The 13,949-nt window shown below is 39.9% G+C and overlaps 1 protein-coding gene across 1 annotated transcript in view; it reads left to right on the forward strand.

Moving 5' to 3' along the window:
* NOL10 (nucleolar protein 10) overlaps positions 1-13,949 on the forward strand; it is a 90,313-nt gene that overhangs the window by 59,678 nt on the left and 16,686 nt on the right. The window contains exons 14-17 of the mRNA XM_041756027.1: positions 4,253-4,379; positions 6,534-6,613; positions 6,803-6,901; positions 8,617-8,706. Coding sequence (XP_041611961.1) covers positions 4,253-4,379; positions 6,534-6,613; positions 6,803-6,901; positions 8,617-8,706 — 396 coding nt within the window. The remainder of the gene's footprint in view (positions 1-4,252; positions 4,380-6,533; positions 6,614-6,802; positions 6,902-8,616; positions 8,707-13,949) is intronic.

Consider the following 13,949-nt stretch of genomic DNA (forward strand, 5'->3'; position numbering starts at 1 on the left):
CCCAGGGGTCCCAACTAAGTGGAATTTAAATAAAAACTCAAGAAAGATAATATAAAATTTAATTGCTGTTCTATGTTATCAGTTATTTTCTCATCATTGATAGGAAGATAATGAGATTATTTGATTGTGTTCATTAGCATTATGAGTAAATGGAGGAAATGATGAGATTTATACTGACATAGTAGTTTGGTTCTTTGTTTCTAATAATATGAATAATACTTTGTTGTTATTTTGATTGTCCTTGATTTGTTAAAACCATCCCTTTAGTAAATCCTCATTCTTTATTTCTACCCCAGCCCAGCTCAGGCTGCAGCACAGTGATGTTTTAAGAGTAGAGTAGTGGGGGATCCCTGGGTGGCGCAGCAGTTTGGCGCCTGCCTTTGGCTCAGGGCGCGATCCTGGAGACCCGGGATCGAGTCCCACATCGGGCTCCCGGTGCATGGAGCCTGCTTCTCCCTCTGCCTGTGTCTCTGCCTCTCTCTCTCTCTGTGACTCTCGTAAATAAAAAAAAATTTTAAAAAAGGTAAAAAAAGAGTAGAGTAGTGGGAGGGCCACCCTCTTCTGTGGACTCCAGAAGGATTTTAATATTCATCCTCTTTTCTCACCACTCTGTCATTTCTGTCCACTACCTGAATATATGAGAACTTTGGGTTTTATTTTTTACAACTTTGGGTTTTTGTTTTTGCTTTTTTAAAGACTTGGCTCATTTTATTCATGAGAGACACACAGAGAGAGGGGCAGAGACATAGGCAGAGGGAGAAGCAGGCTCCTTCCGGGGAGCCTGATGCAGGACTCCATCCCAGGACCCTGGGGTCACAACCTGAGCCAAAGGCAGACGCTCAACCACTTAGCCACCCAAGGGTCCCAGAACTTTGGGTTTTAAAATTAAACCTATATAAGTAACACCTTAAAGGCAGTTTATAACCATAAAGGCAGAAGATCACGGGCACATACTATGTATTTTTCATGTATTTTAAAACCAGTTCTGCTCAGATGGATTAGAGCAAGCAAATATTTGGCTGCATTGTTGCTGAGGCGTTCCTGGGAATGTTGATAAAGGTTCTTTCCCATGTGGTAGGACCACGTATTTTCACCCAGATTGGTTGGTATGGTGGTCATTAAAGTTGCCAAGAGGCCCACAGTATCCCTTCATTAGCAGTTGGTTGAATCCGTTTCCAATTCACTGCTGTGCTGACTGACTTTAGGAAATTCTTATAAATTAAAAGTAGTTCATGAATAGATAATAGAAGTTTAAGATAGAACAGTCTCCACTAATTTTCTGAAACAAACAAAACCTTAAGGTAAATAAAAATGTAGATAAAGGAGCAATAAGCAGTTGTGGCTGAAATACAGAATAAGCAATGTGATGACAATACAGAAAACCCAGAAGCTTTTGATAGACTAGTAATAGTACACCAGTAGTTAGAAAGGATGTTTCCTTCAAGTTGTAAAGCCTGAAATTTAGGAAGTAAATTAACATATTTTTAGGATTAATTGAAGGTTTAACATTTTATGAGTGAGGACAACAAGGACTTTTGATACATTAATTAATATTGTGGTCATTATAGTTACCTCAGAGAGCTGTGCGAGGGGCTGTGCCCTCCTTATTGGTTAAGCTGACCACTGCTTTTGCAACCTAATGCTAGGCCTTTGGGGAAATCTGGAATGTAGATAAAACCTGCAGTTTAATGCCAGTTAAATCAGTAATTTCAACTTTGTTATGGTTGTTCTGTTGTTTCTTTTTTTTTTTTCCTGAAGAGGAACTAGGGAAATGTGATTAATAAAATCAACCCACTAGATTTAATTTTGTTTTTGATGGAAATATTTCCTCCTGTAAAATTTAATGGCCATGAGTTTGATTGCAGAGTTTATTTACCGTAACCAGACCTGTCCCCTGAGAGGCAGTTTAAAACAATACCACTAGAATCCAGTTAACTAATCAAGATGAGTGTTGTGGAACATTATAAAAAAGGACTTTTGTGAAAGTCAGTTCAGATCTGGCCTGATATTTTGATACTCCTGCTCTTCACTCCCAAGAAAAGTCAGTAAACACAATATAATCTTGTCTTGGAAGCCAGTGACTTATCACTGATGGAAGGTTTTTAAAGGTGAAACTGTCTTATTATGAGGTCTTTTGGTTACCATTGCCCCCTCGCCTGCAAGGCAAAATGGTCTGACTTTCACCAAATGTTCTTTATATCCAGTAGTTTTATGGTGAGATACTTGAGTGTTTTTATCTGCATAAGGAAAATCAAACAATCTAGAAAAATACTTTTGCCAAGTAGGACCCTTTAAAGCCTTAGTACTTTGTGCTATGTGGAATTCACGAATGCATCCATACATTATGTACCAATCAGGGTATTTGTGAAATAGTATTGAAAACATGCGACTTGGCAGGCAGTGTTCTAGGTACTGGAGATTCAGCATTTAGAACAGAGGAAGTTCCTGCCCTCCCACGAGGACAGTATTTTGGATATTATATTCTAGAAAAGTGACCGTAGTGTACTTACTTTCTGTCTGAAAGAGGAGGAAGCTGCCGTCTTAGCGCTACTTCAGTGTATGGCAGAGCTTTGCGTTTGCCCTGTGACGGATGAGAAGCAGATACCCTGTGACTGCCCGAGCTGTCACTCTCAGAAGGGACCCTGTGATTTTTCCCTGCTTGCTCATGAGTTCACTCCAACCCAGATACCCTCCAGACGTGCTTTTCGATGTTCCTGCCATTTGTTCCAGCTCTCACCTGTCTTCCCTAGAGACTCAGGGCATCTGTTTGTTGCTTTACATGATTCGTTGGGTGTGCACATGTGCTCCACTCAATATTCTCTTCCAGCTATATTTTAAACTCCTTCAGAGAGATCGTGGGCAGTGACTTTGGTTTAGTGTAGTGCTTTCTGTGTAGTAGACTTATTAGTGTTTGTGACATCCAGCCACTGTCCTAAAATTGCTTAAAAATATAGCAATTTCTTTAAAAAATGTTCTACATTGAATCTTTAATGCCTTGCATTTCTTGAAGGTTTGTCTTTTATGGTTAGAGTCAAACCACTTAGTACATCAAAACATTTACTTTAAAAAATTCTATAAATCATGCTAGTATGAAACTTCTTGTTAGGGTTCCTTTTATGCTCATTAAGCACTGTTTTTCATGTTCAAGAGTGCCATACCCTTTGGGGTCTGGGGGATCACCCTTTTTAATCAGGCACAATAATTAATACTACATTAGTATGGCCACGTCGAACATTTATAGTTTTTTGATTGGAGATGGTATTAGGCACTGTTTTTCTTTGTTATAATTCTCTTCCTCCTCCCCCTTCCCTTCTCTAAAAAATTTAAGCTAGATTTAATTATTTCCATTATGATTTTTGTTTTCCTCCCGTTTAATTGATTACTATCACAGTACACAGGGAAGTAGTCATGGGAAGTTCCATTTTGTCAGAGCCCAGGGTTGGTCCTTCGGAAAACCTCCAGTTCAGTGAGGCTTTCAGCAACATGGCCTTCCCGCTGAGCAGCATTGCTTCCTTTGGGGTAAGCTTTGACCCCAGTGGATGAGGCATTGTGCTGGGAGAGATTTGTATCAATAGCAAAAAAGTAAAAAGCAGCTATTGAGTTTTATGGAAGTGGTTGGATTATAAATTGAACTCTTAATATTTTCTTAGCTATAAATTCTGTTCAACTTTTATTCCTCAGCCTATTGTTGGGACTAACAATGGGTGAGTGACCCATTTTAGGTTAAGTCTAAAGGAGTCTATATACAGAATTTAATTTTTAATGAATTAAATGAAGTGGACCACACAGAAACAAATATAATTATCAAATAATTAGTTGAAAACCCCTAAAAAAGAAGATAATTCTCATTTTAGACTTCATTTGTCATGAACAGCAATCTTAAAAAATATATATTTTATGCCAAATATGTTTTTGTAGATTTTAGTACTCTTTTGAATGAAAGAAGTGATAGATAAAATGGTGGATGTTATTTTTAAGTACCTGATTTATTTGTATTTTGGTAGCGCTAATATAAGAGCATTCATTAATATCTTTGTATTCTAGACTGATATTTTTCCCTTACAAGCCTAAATTTTTCCTACTTTATTCTCTTCCATTAAACACTTGTTGGTTATGCATATTATAGTTATTTTTCAATACTTCTGATAGGAACAAGGATTTTTAAGTTATTGTAAGAAAATCTGGTGGTAAAATAACTCTTAGTTGAGGTGGTGAGAATGTACACATCTAACTTGTTGATCAACACTGGTAGGTTTTGGGTCCTGCTCCCAGGTGGTGTTCCTTCCTAGACAACTTGACAGAAGAATTAGAAGAGAATCCGGAAAGCACAGTCTACGATGATTACAAATTTGTCACCAAGAAAGACCTTGAAAATTTAGGTAAAAAAATTATGATAAAAATTTTTTAAATTTTTTGTGGGGGAGGGTCAATTTTGAACATTAGCTAGAGTCACATTTTTCTGATTTTCCAAATCTTCTCTTTCTGCCAGATGAGATATTAAACATACTATTTATTTTGCCAGGTTTGTAATCTCTGCTTAGAGAAAGGTTCAGATAAATCCAACCTACTGAAGCTTTTTTGTATCCTAAGTGAGGAATAATTTTCTTTAGCCTATTAGCTATGTATAGAAAAAAATCGCTGATTTTTTGCAAGCAGCGACTTTTTTCAAGTACTATTTGAGTATAAGGTTTTGAAGATATCTCAGAAACTACACATAAATGATTTTTGGCTCCCTTTTACGTTTGCTTATAGAAGACCCCATCTAAAACTTAGAAACTTGATCGAATCCTCAGTTATATAGAACCTTAAAGACCAAGCAATGCCTTTTACCAATAGCCAACACTTGTGGGGCTTATCATGTGCCACGTAATATTCTGAATGTTTACATACAACTCTTAAACCTCACCACTCCATGGAGTGGATATGGTTATGATGCCATTTTATAGATAAGGAAACTGAGGCCCTAAAGGTGAAACTAACTTACCAAAGACTTCAGTCGTCATGGACACAGGGGTTGGGGTTTACACCTAGAATGCCTGTGCTTCACCTAGCCTTGCTGACCGGGCGGAAGAGAGTGTGTGTCTCAGGTGATGCTTACTACTTCGGCACCTGGGAGAAGATGGATAAGGAGAGGAGATTTTGCTGATCTAGTTCTGTTGTTTGAGAACGGCTGCAGCACAGGAAATGTTGGACAGTGGGCAAAGTCCGAGGACCCCTTCTCCAGGAGTCAACGCAGCTTAGTTGTCTGCGGCACAGATAGATGTACAGCAACGGTTCAGTGTTGAAAGAAAATAAAGTTTAAGAGCCTCTCAGTGTATTTATGACACAATTCTGTTTCATAGCACAATTAATTTTTCACCAGTTCCGCCAAAACAGCTCTTTACATTTTAATGTTTAAAGAGAAAAGACATGTAGTCAGCCTTTTAAAAATGCTGATTTGAAATACGGTGAGGTGGGATCTTCCTACTGACTTGCCTTCCTGAATATCTCGAGTGTGACTTTTATACTATGCTGTGTCACACTCACCATTCTTAAATTGGAGGGGAAAAGTCACTGCTATCTTGCAGAGTTTTAAAAAATACTATGTTTAGTTCATTGGGGGCGCTTGTTTAGTCTCTTACTATGTTCGTCATGGGTGAGGAAGGCAGTTGCAAAGTATAGTGTTTCCCAAAGCATGTTTCGTGGAGTATTTCTTGTGCTGGAATGCTGGATGGAGCATGCAGTGGCTAGCACTATGGGCATTAGGGGGAGACTGGTATGCGTCCCATGTCTCTGCTTAACATCTGCATGACTTGGCCAGTTGCTTAACCTCCTTAAGCCTTGGTTTTCTCATCTATAAAACAAGAATAATAATGGGAAAGAGCATGCCCTTCCTACCTTACAGTGATAGCATACTTTGGTCTGGAAATTATGGGAGATTATGCCCCCGACTCCCTGCCACCACTACCTGGTGGTACAAAGTTGGCAAATCACTGTTGATGCCAATATTTTTTAAATTAAACTGGTGCACAGAATCTAAAAATCTGAGAAACAATAGTATAAAGAAATCTTCTTTGCCAGTCTTTCATAGTTCATTAAGACTTTTTCATCATTTTTATGCTTAATAAGACCTTTAAAATAAACAAGGGTGGGCAGCCTGGGTGGCTCAGCGGTTTAGCGCCGCCTTCAGCCCAGGGCCTAATCCTGGAGACCCAGGGTTGAGTCCCACATCAGGCTCCCTGCATGGAACCTGCTTCTCCCTCTGCCTGTGTCTCTGCCTCTCTCTCTCTCTCTGTGTGTCTCTCATGAATAAATAAATAAAAATCTTAAAAAAAAAAAAAAAAAAGGAATTCCCATTCCTTCACAAAAAAACAAGGGTGACACTGCTTAAGGTGAATTAATTTTTCTCCATGGTTTGTGAAGATTAGTGGTTCCAGTCCTTGGAGTTTTACTCCAAAGTGAAATCTTAGTATAATGCAAGAAAAACTGTTCAATTTTAATCAAGATTTCATAAGGATTATGATTAACTTCCTCTTTTGATTAACTTCCTCCAGGGCTCACACATCTCATCGGGTCACCTTTTCTCCGGGCATATATGCATGGATTTTTCATGGACATAAGACTCTATCACAAGGTAAGTAGAAGACTACACTTACTTTAGGTGATTAATGAGCCATTTCTTCTCTATTTACTTGGATTTTGTAGAACATATTTATGATTTGTAAGAAAGATACTTCTGTCCTTTAGCAGAATAGTCATGGTGTAGATGAAACATGCTATTAAATATGCCTTTATTTTTTAACTTGTTTTTCCTCTTTGAAAGGTGAAATTGATGGTAAATCCATTTGCTTATGAAGAATACAGGAAAGATAAGATCCGCCAGAAAATAGAAGAAACCCGTGCACAGAGAGTCCAATTAAAGGTAGCTGTTGTGCTCACTACAGAGTTGACCAGAAAAGTACTACATTTTCATTTTGTATGTTACTCCAGAGAAACCAGCCATCTATTTCTTTGTTTTCCCATTTTTAGTTTACATCTTTTTCTAATAGTTTGGTATATTTTATTGGTCATGAGGGCAGATACTCTTTACAGTTTGGACATTATGGATTCTATGGTAACGATATTGGGAAATAATACCAGAGGGACTGACATCAGCCCTTCTAAGAAAATGTGATGGAATTTTCAGACAGGTTTTCAGTGTTTGGAGTGTTGAAGCTTCGATAATCCCCATTTCTTTCTGACATTTGGCAGTATCTGAGGCCATCTGGACTTGGATCATGGTCATTAGACTATGTCAGGATCCAGATAGGAATCAGATCACCTAGTTCTAGAAGAGAATTTAATGTAAGGAATTGTTAGCCAAGTGTTAGAGAACTAAGGCAAAAAACATAAGGACAGCTATAAGAAATGAGGCTGTAGGAAGCAGCTAGTGCCTCAGGGCTGGGCAGTGGGGAGGAGGCAGCCCTGGTGGAGCTGGGCTATGGCCACTGCTGAGACCCAGCCTCTGAGGAGGCTGCAGCCTGTGCTGGCATCCTGGGGTTAGAGCAAGTCTGCTCCTGGGAGTGTCAGAAGACGGCACACTGAAACCCCACACTGCTGGAACCACCTGCTTGCTGCCAGAGTGAAGAGCTGCTGACTTGTGCCAGCCCAACAGCAGGCCGACAGGGAAGCCAGGTGCCCTCTGCATCCCGGTCTTTCTGGCAGCCCTCCTTGGTTACATTCACCATGAGGTGACACACTCATTTCTAACTAAATGTTGGCAATAAATAAATACACATGTACATAAGTACATACATGTGCACATAAATATACATATATACGCAACACTCAGTACCAAAGACTAGTGACTGTTTTTCCCTCTTTGTAGATTGTTTTCTAGGAGTGCTGAATGTGTGTGTGTGTGTTGGCAAGGGGGATACTGGGCTGTGGGGTACTCGTGTCCCATTCCTTGCATTACTTGTCAGAGTTGTATTCTACAGTGGAACAGAAACCCTAAGGTGGAAAAGGACAAAAAAGAACTCACAACTTGATCCTGATAGTCGTCAAGACTCCCACTGAGAATTCCTCTTAGAAATGTGCTATTTCAAGAGCAACAGAGTGCACGTAGCATTATTAGTAACATCTCAAGGGTTCCCCAACCCCCAGCCAGGGGCTGCCATAGCAGGCCTGCTGGCTTCCAGCGCCCAGTGAGGGGCGTGGCCCCTGTGACACTGCCCCCAGCCAAACTGCCCCCTAAGCAGGTGCATGTTTCTCCATGCACCAGGGAGAGGCCAGGTGAGGGCAGGTATTCCTGGCTGAACTTTGTGTCTCCTTGTGCCCGCCTGATAACATCGCATGTGTCCACGTTATTTCCTACTCTGGGGATTGTGAAATTTTAAAAGTAAGAATCAGAGGGTGCCTGGGTGACTCAGTCAATTATGCATCTGACTCTTGATCTTAGCATGAGTCTTGATCTCGGGGTCGTGAGTTTGGGCCCACATTGGGCTCCACGCTGGGAGTGGAACCTACTTTAAAAATAGATAAATAAGAAAGAGAAAGAAAGAAATCTCTTGTTTGTGAAACTGTACTCCTTATAGAACTATTAACTTTTAAAGCTAAAATCTAGGTACTTAGTACACCTTTTTTTTCTTCTGCTAGAAACTGCCAAAAGTTAACAAAGAACTGGCACTTAAATTAATTGAGGAAGAGGAGGAGAAGCAAAAATCTACCTGGAAAAAGAAAGTTAAGGTAAGATTTTATAAGGTAGTGAAGATATTGCTAACTTGTTTCTGTATTTTCTTAGAACTTATAATTATCTTTTTTCTTTCTTCTCGGAATATTTTCCGAGATGTAGCTTTTCCCCCCCTGCTTGTCGAATGGTATATGCTCAATAGGGGAAGTTTGGAAAACAGAAAAGAACATAAAGAGTGTCGCTTACATAATTCTACCCAGAAAAAGACGTCACTAATATGTTAGTGAATTTCATTCCTGTCTTATTGCTCTTAAAATTATAAGCTATAATACTGAGATAATATTGTATATTTATCCTGATTGTATAAAATAACAAGTAGTTTTGAGAGCTGCGTATAATATATACTCTTAAGGATGTGTAATTTATTTAATCCTTTTATTGTTAAATATTTAAATTGTTTATTGTTTTTCTTTGTTCTGACTAGATCTGTTTATAATTTGAGAAGTAATTTTTATTTAGACTTGGCATTATCAGGAGTATGCACACTTATGTGTAACTGCTGTTTATGTTCCTTAGTTACTAATGGGAAAATGGAATGAAATAAGTAAGGGTTAGTGTTTCATGTCGTTGATATGGTCAAGGTGGGGAGATTTTTCTAATTTTCCCATATATATGAAGACTTCCTCATCATCTGCTTAGAACAGCTGGCAGGTAGGCAGATCACTCAAGTTTGGCTCTTTGCTGGAATGAGTTCTAAAGATCCAAGCTCCCAGGAGCCTGCGGACTTCGACTCTGAGTAAAGGGCCTGACCTTGGAACTTTGGGCTAGCTGTGTTATGCTCTCAGGTTTTTGTTTGCTTGTTTTTTCTTTCTGTGTTCTCTTGCTGATTTCTAACCAGGTAAATAAACATGAGATAAGCCAGTTCTTTCTGTGTTTATTTTTGTTCCACTCTCTTATAATGCCAGCAGACTTCGGCTGATGAGTCTTATTTCTCACTCGTTTCTTGCTCACTAGTTGGGTCATCCTCGGTGACCCTGGGCTTTACTGGAGCATAGTGTTTTCTTCTATAACATGCAAAGATAGAACCAGAAAGGGGATGTTTTTGCAGTGCTGTGATTTCTAAGTGGAGTACACACTCACTGCTTAACCTCTGTCTTCTCATCCTGGTTGCATCTTCCCATCCTGGTCTATTACTTTTTTTAATATATTATTTAAACTCTGATTTTAAGAGCCTCCCTTATGTAAATCCATAGATGACGTTTGTGCTTCCATTTTCCTTATATGAATAATATACCAGCATTGAAATAATCACTTAAACTAATTATATACATTTATATCCACATGCTATGTCTATGCCTACTCCTAATTAATTCACATCAGAGCGTTTAAGTGTGTGTGTGGATCTTAAAGTGCTTGAAGTGCAAGTGATTCCTGCTGTGTTGACTCTCTCCTCAGAGTATTCATCTTGATTTTCTTGTAAGCCCAGCCTGAAGATGAACTTTTTAACTTCAAAATGTCGTTTTACAAGCTAAATGGGAGTGATCTTTGGATTACATGCCCTAAAGCTTCAGGAGGAAGAGCGTGGGGCTGATATAGAATGCACACGTATGCATTCCTATCTATGTTTTATACTGACAAATCCTTATCTATAATGATACGTATCTTAATATTACAGAGAGTAAGACACTTCAATTGTGATTTCAATACTTGTGAAGGGTGGTATACTCAGTTCAGGAGCTTTTTTTTTTTTTTTTTTCAGTTCAGGAGCTTTTTAAAAAGGCCCTGATGATCATGAAGATGTGGGGAAAGTATCCTGTCCTTGCCTCCCACCCCCTTTGTTTTGAAGACTTGCATTGCAGTTGAGGGACAGCCAGAGGTTTATAACACAAATGGTTCTCACTGTGCACAGGGTGCAGGCTGGTAAAAATGACTATGTGAACTGAAACCCTGCAAAGTGATCTTAATAATTAGTGGGAAAAATTGTGATTGTGCATTTACAAGTCTTTGTCAAAACATTGATAGAGTCATCCTGTAAAGAATCCTCCATCAGGCTGTGTACTACTTCTCTTGCAGCATAAGGAAGGACAACCTTCAAAATTCTTATCTTCCTTTATCAAACACCATTATCTCTCTGGCTGCTGGAAGCTGGATGTGCTATCTTTGTAAAAGCAATGTCACCTATAAAATTCTGCTAGAAAGTGCTATTTGTAAAATGTGCCCCTGATTTGCTTTTCAGTTGCTTGCCAACCCAGCTCTGGACCTTATCATCAGAGCTCACTTTCTTTCTAGAAATACTTGTGTATAGTTTTCTAGAAATCTGAGGCTATTATTAGACAAAGTTTATATGACTTGTTTAACGTTGTTATCTAATTAAAAACGAAGACCTTAAAGACCACTTGCAAGTTAAGGGAAGAACCCTTCATAATACAAAGAATACTTGAAAGAATTGTTCCGTCTCTCAGCAGTTTGTTAGTTTTGCCTTTGAACTCAATTCTTCAAACCCTCAAGATTTGTAATAGCTCTGATGACTTCTGATTTGAAAGCCAGTATGCTTTAGTTCTGCTTTGGCCCCAACTGGAATTTCCTGGAGGCAGACACCAATATCTGCTCCCGAATATTGCTGCCACTGATAACATCGTTAGAGTGTAATAAGGTGTGTACTGCAGACCTTATTGATGCTGGGCCTGCAGTGCAAAGGGACCCATTATCTAGTGTCAGGAAGCATTATCTGGACCTTATCCAAATTTAAACACTTGGTGATATTAATTCTAATTAAGACTTGATTCATTCATTTCTTTCAACAAATCCGTATTGAATTCCCCATGTACACAGGCTTGGCACCTGGTGATTCATTGGATTTGAAAGGATTTGAGCCATTTTTCTTATAAGTGTCATTTCCTGGCCATTGGTGTTTTCTACCAGTTTTTCACTGTTGCCTTGGAGTCTTGTTTGAATGTCCTTCTCTTGGGTTCTGTAGCAGCTCAGTTGTGTGTGGTCCTGCACGACGTCTCTAGGTCAAGTGTACTCTCACCTGGGCCGTGCACAGGAGAGGTGTCTTAGCCCGCAGGTTGATTCGATACCGTGAAGGGTATACTTTAAAGTAATAATTCATCTCTTCAGGGAGAAGATAGAGCCATGCAATGACACTGGGTTGGATCAGATCAGCTTTAACATTCCAAATACTCTTTTTAATGTTTTTTAGTACCAACTAAAGATTGTTTTTGGCTTTTATTAGTTTTAAACCACATGGTCTTAAAAACTAAGTATTTCTCCATGCTTTGTTAGGAATGTCGGCTCTCTCTCCCTTCTCCCCCATTTTCACCTGTCCTAAGATGAGCACTTTTGCCCTTTTAGCAGACTATTGTGGTGTAAAGCAGATTACAGTTGCCCACAGTGCTCCTTTGTGACTTTTAAATGTCAGGCCAGGGATGCCTAGGTGGCTCAGCAGTTGAGTATCTGCCTCTGGCTCAGGGTATGATCCTGGGGTCCAGGGATCAATTCCCTATTGGGCTCCCTGCAGGGATCCTGCTTCTCTGTCTGCCTGTGTCTCTGCCTCTCTCTCTGTGTATCTCTCATGAATGAATGAATGAATGTCAGGCCAACCATCTTTCATCTTTTGATGACCTTCCCTCCTGGTAAGTTCTGTTGCAGTTTGGGACTGTCAGCACCAGCACTTACCTCATCGGGTCTGTGCACGTGCTCTTCCTGTTCCAGATGGAGTCAGGCGGCCATCTGTGATTACCGTCCCTTCAAGCCTCTGTCTTCTATGGATTTAGTGTTTGGCCTTTTGTTGGTCTTATATACAGTGATCACTAGTTAGCCTTCAGTCCTTTGCTGGTTGTCTAAATCTCATGTCAAGATATTTATGTGAATATCAGTTGTTACATGAACTTTTCTTTTCCTGATGGAGTCTCTTCTACATGTGTCGACCCTGCTCCATCTGGACTGGTCACCTCCGAGTGTTGGTCCATGGTCAACATCCTGGGGATTCACTCCACCTCCTCCCCGTCTTGGATACAGAATTAAAAGGACCTTTATTTCCTGAAGGCATATTCTTTCCAACCCAGACGAGCAGGCAGGCAGTGAGGGTATAGGGAAGAGATTTTCACATGTGCGGGTTCTCAGCAACAACCACACATTATATTGGAAGGAGAAAATGCTAAGTAATTTCCTGAGGAAAATAAACACATAAATGTAATAATATGTGGTTGTGCTACGCCGAGAGGGGTTGTCCTCCTTCCATTAACCCCGCATGTAGTGCTGGCCACTGAGTAGGCCCCTTCAGTCCAGAAACTTAGGCTCTTCAGTGCTGGGGGATTTTCTTGGGGAAAAGAAATTTTAAGTACTTTGCTCCTGCTATGATCTTAGGTCATTTGTTTATATTTAAGAGTGAAGGACCTAAAAAAAAAGCTGAATGAAGACTCTGAAGTGGGGAGATAGGACTCAGCAGTCACTGTATGTGACCCAGCCAAACTGTTTATTTGGGGAAGCTTCAAAAAGCAATGTCTTTTCGGTTTGTCTCTTGGCTGGTCTATTCTCCTGTTTGGAGGGTAGTGGCCTGGCTCCCAACATTCTGAAAGCTAGTCACGTGGGCGTGGGGTGTGGGGCAGGATGTCATCGCAGCCCGTGGTGTGCAGCCCCTTTGTGCCACGTGCTTCCCTTGTCCTCAGGGTGCTTCTGCCACAGCAGGCACCTCTCTCCCTCCAGGGAAGAAGCCTCTCCTGGGACAGGGTGGTTTGAGGCCTGCCTTGCTTCTTTCCAGAATCTTACCGCTCCTATTTTTCTGTCTTTTCCTCCTCCTTCTTAAGGTTCGTGTCTTTAAGCCTATATTCTGTTGCTTTAGTGGGGTTTTAGCAGAGGTTAGAAGGAGATGCTTGTGTGCAGACTAGCATCTTTACCCAGAAGCCTGCACCCAAGACATCATAGCATTCATTTCATAGATATCGTAGCCTTGAAGGAATTGACTTGTTTCAAATGTTAAGCATTCCTCGTATATTACTCTCTTGGGACAGAATATTCATGGTAAGCTTCCTACTCAAATCTATAGATAATACTTCTTTGAAGTAGAGCTGTGATAGGAACAATGCTTTGAGAGATGTTTTTCAGATTTGCCTGGCAGGTGTTTAACATGTGCATGTGTATTTCTAGGGTAGATAGCTAGCCAGACACATATAAACTACTGTAGAACATCACTACATCTTATCATACTCCTTTTTTTTTTTTTTTAAATTTTTTTATTTATTTATTTTATTTACGATAGTCACAGAGAGAGAGAGAGAGAGAGAGGCAGAGACATAGG

This window comes from Vulpes lagopus, chromosome 5 (genome assembly GCF_018345385.1).
Source record: "Vulpes lagopus strain Blue_001 chromosome 5, ASM1834538v1, whole genome shotgun sequence".
In the NCBI taxonomy this organism is placed as follows: domain Eukaryota; kingdom Metazoa; phylum Chordata; class Mammalia; order Carnivora; family Canidae; genus Vulpes; species Vulpes lagopus.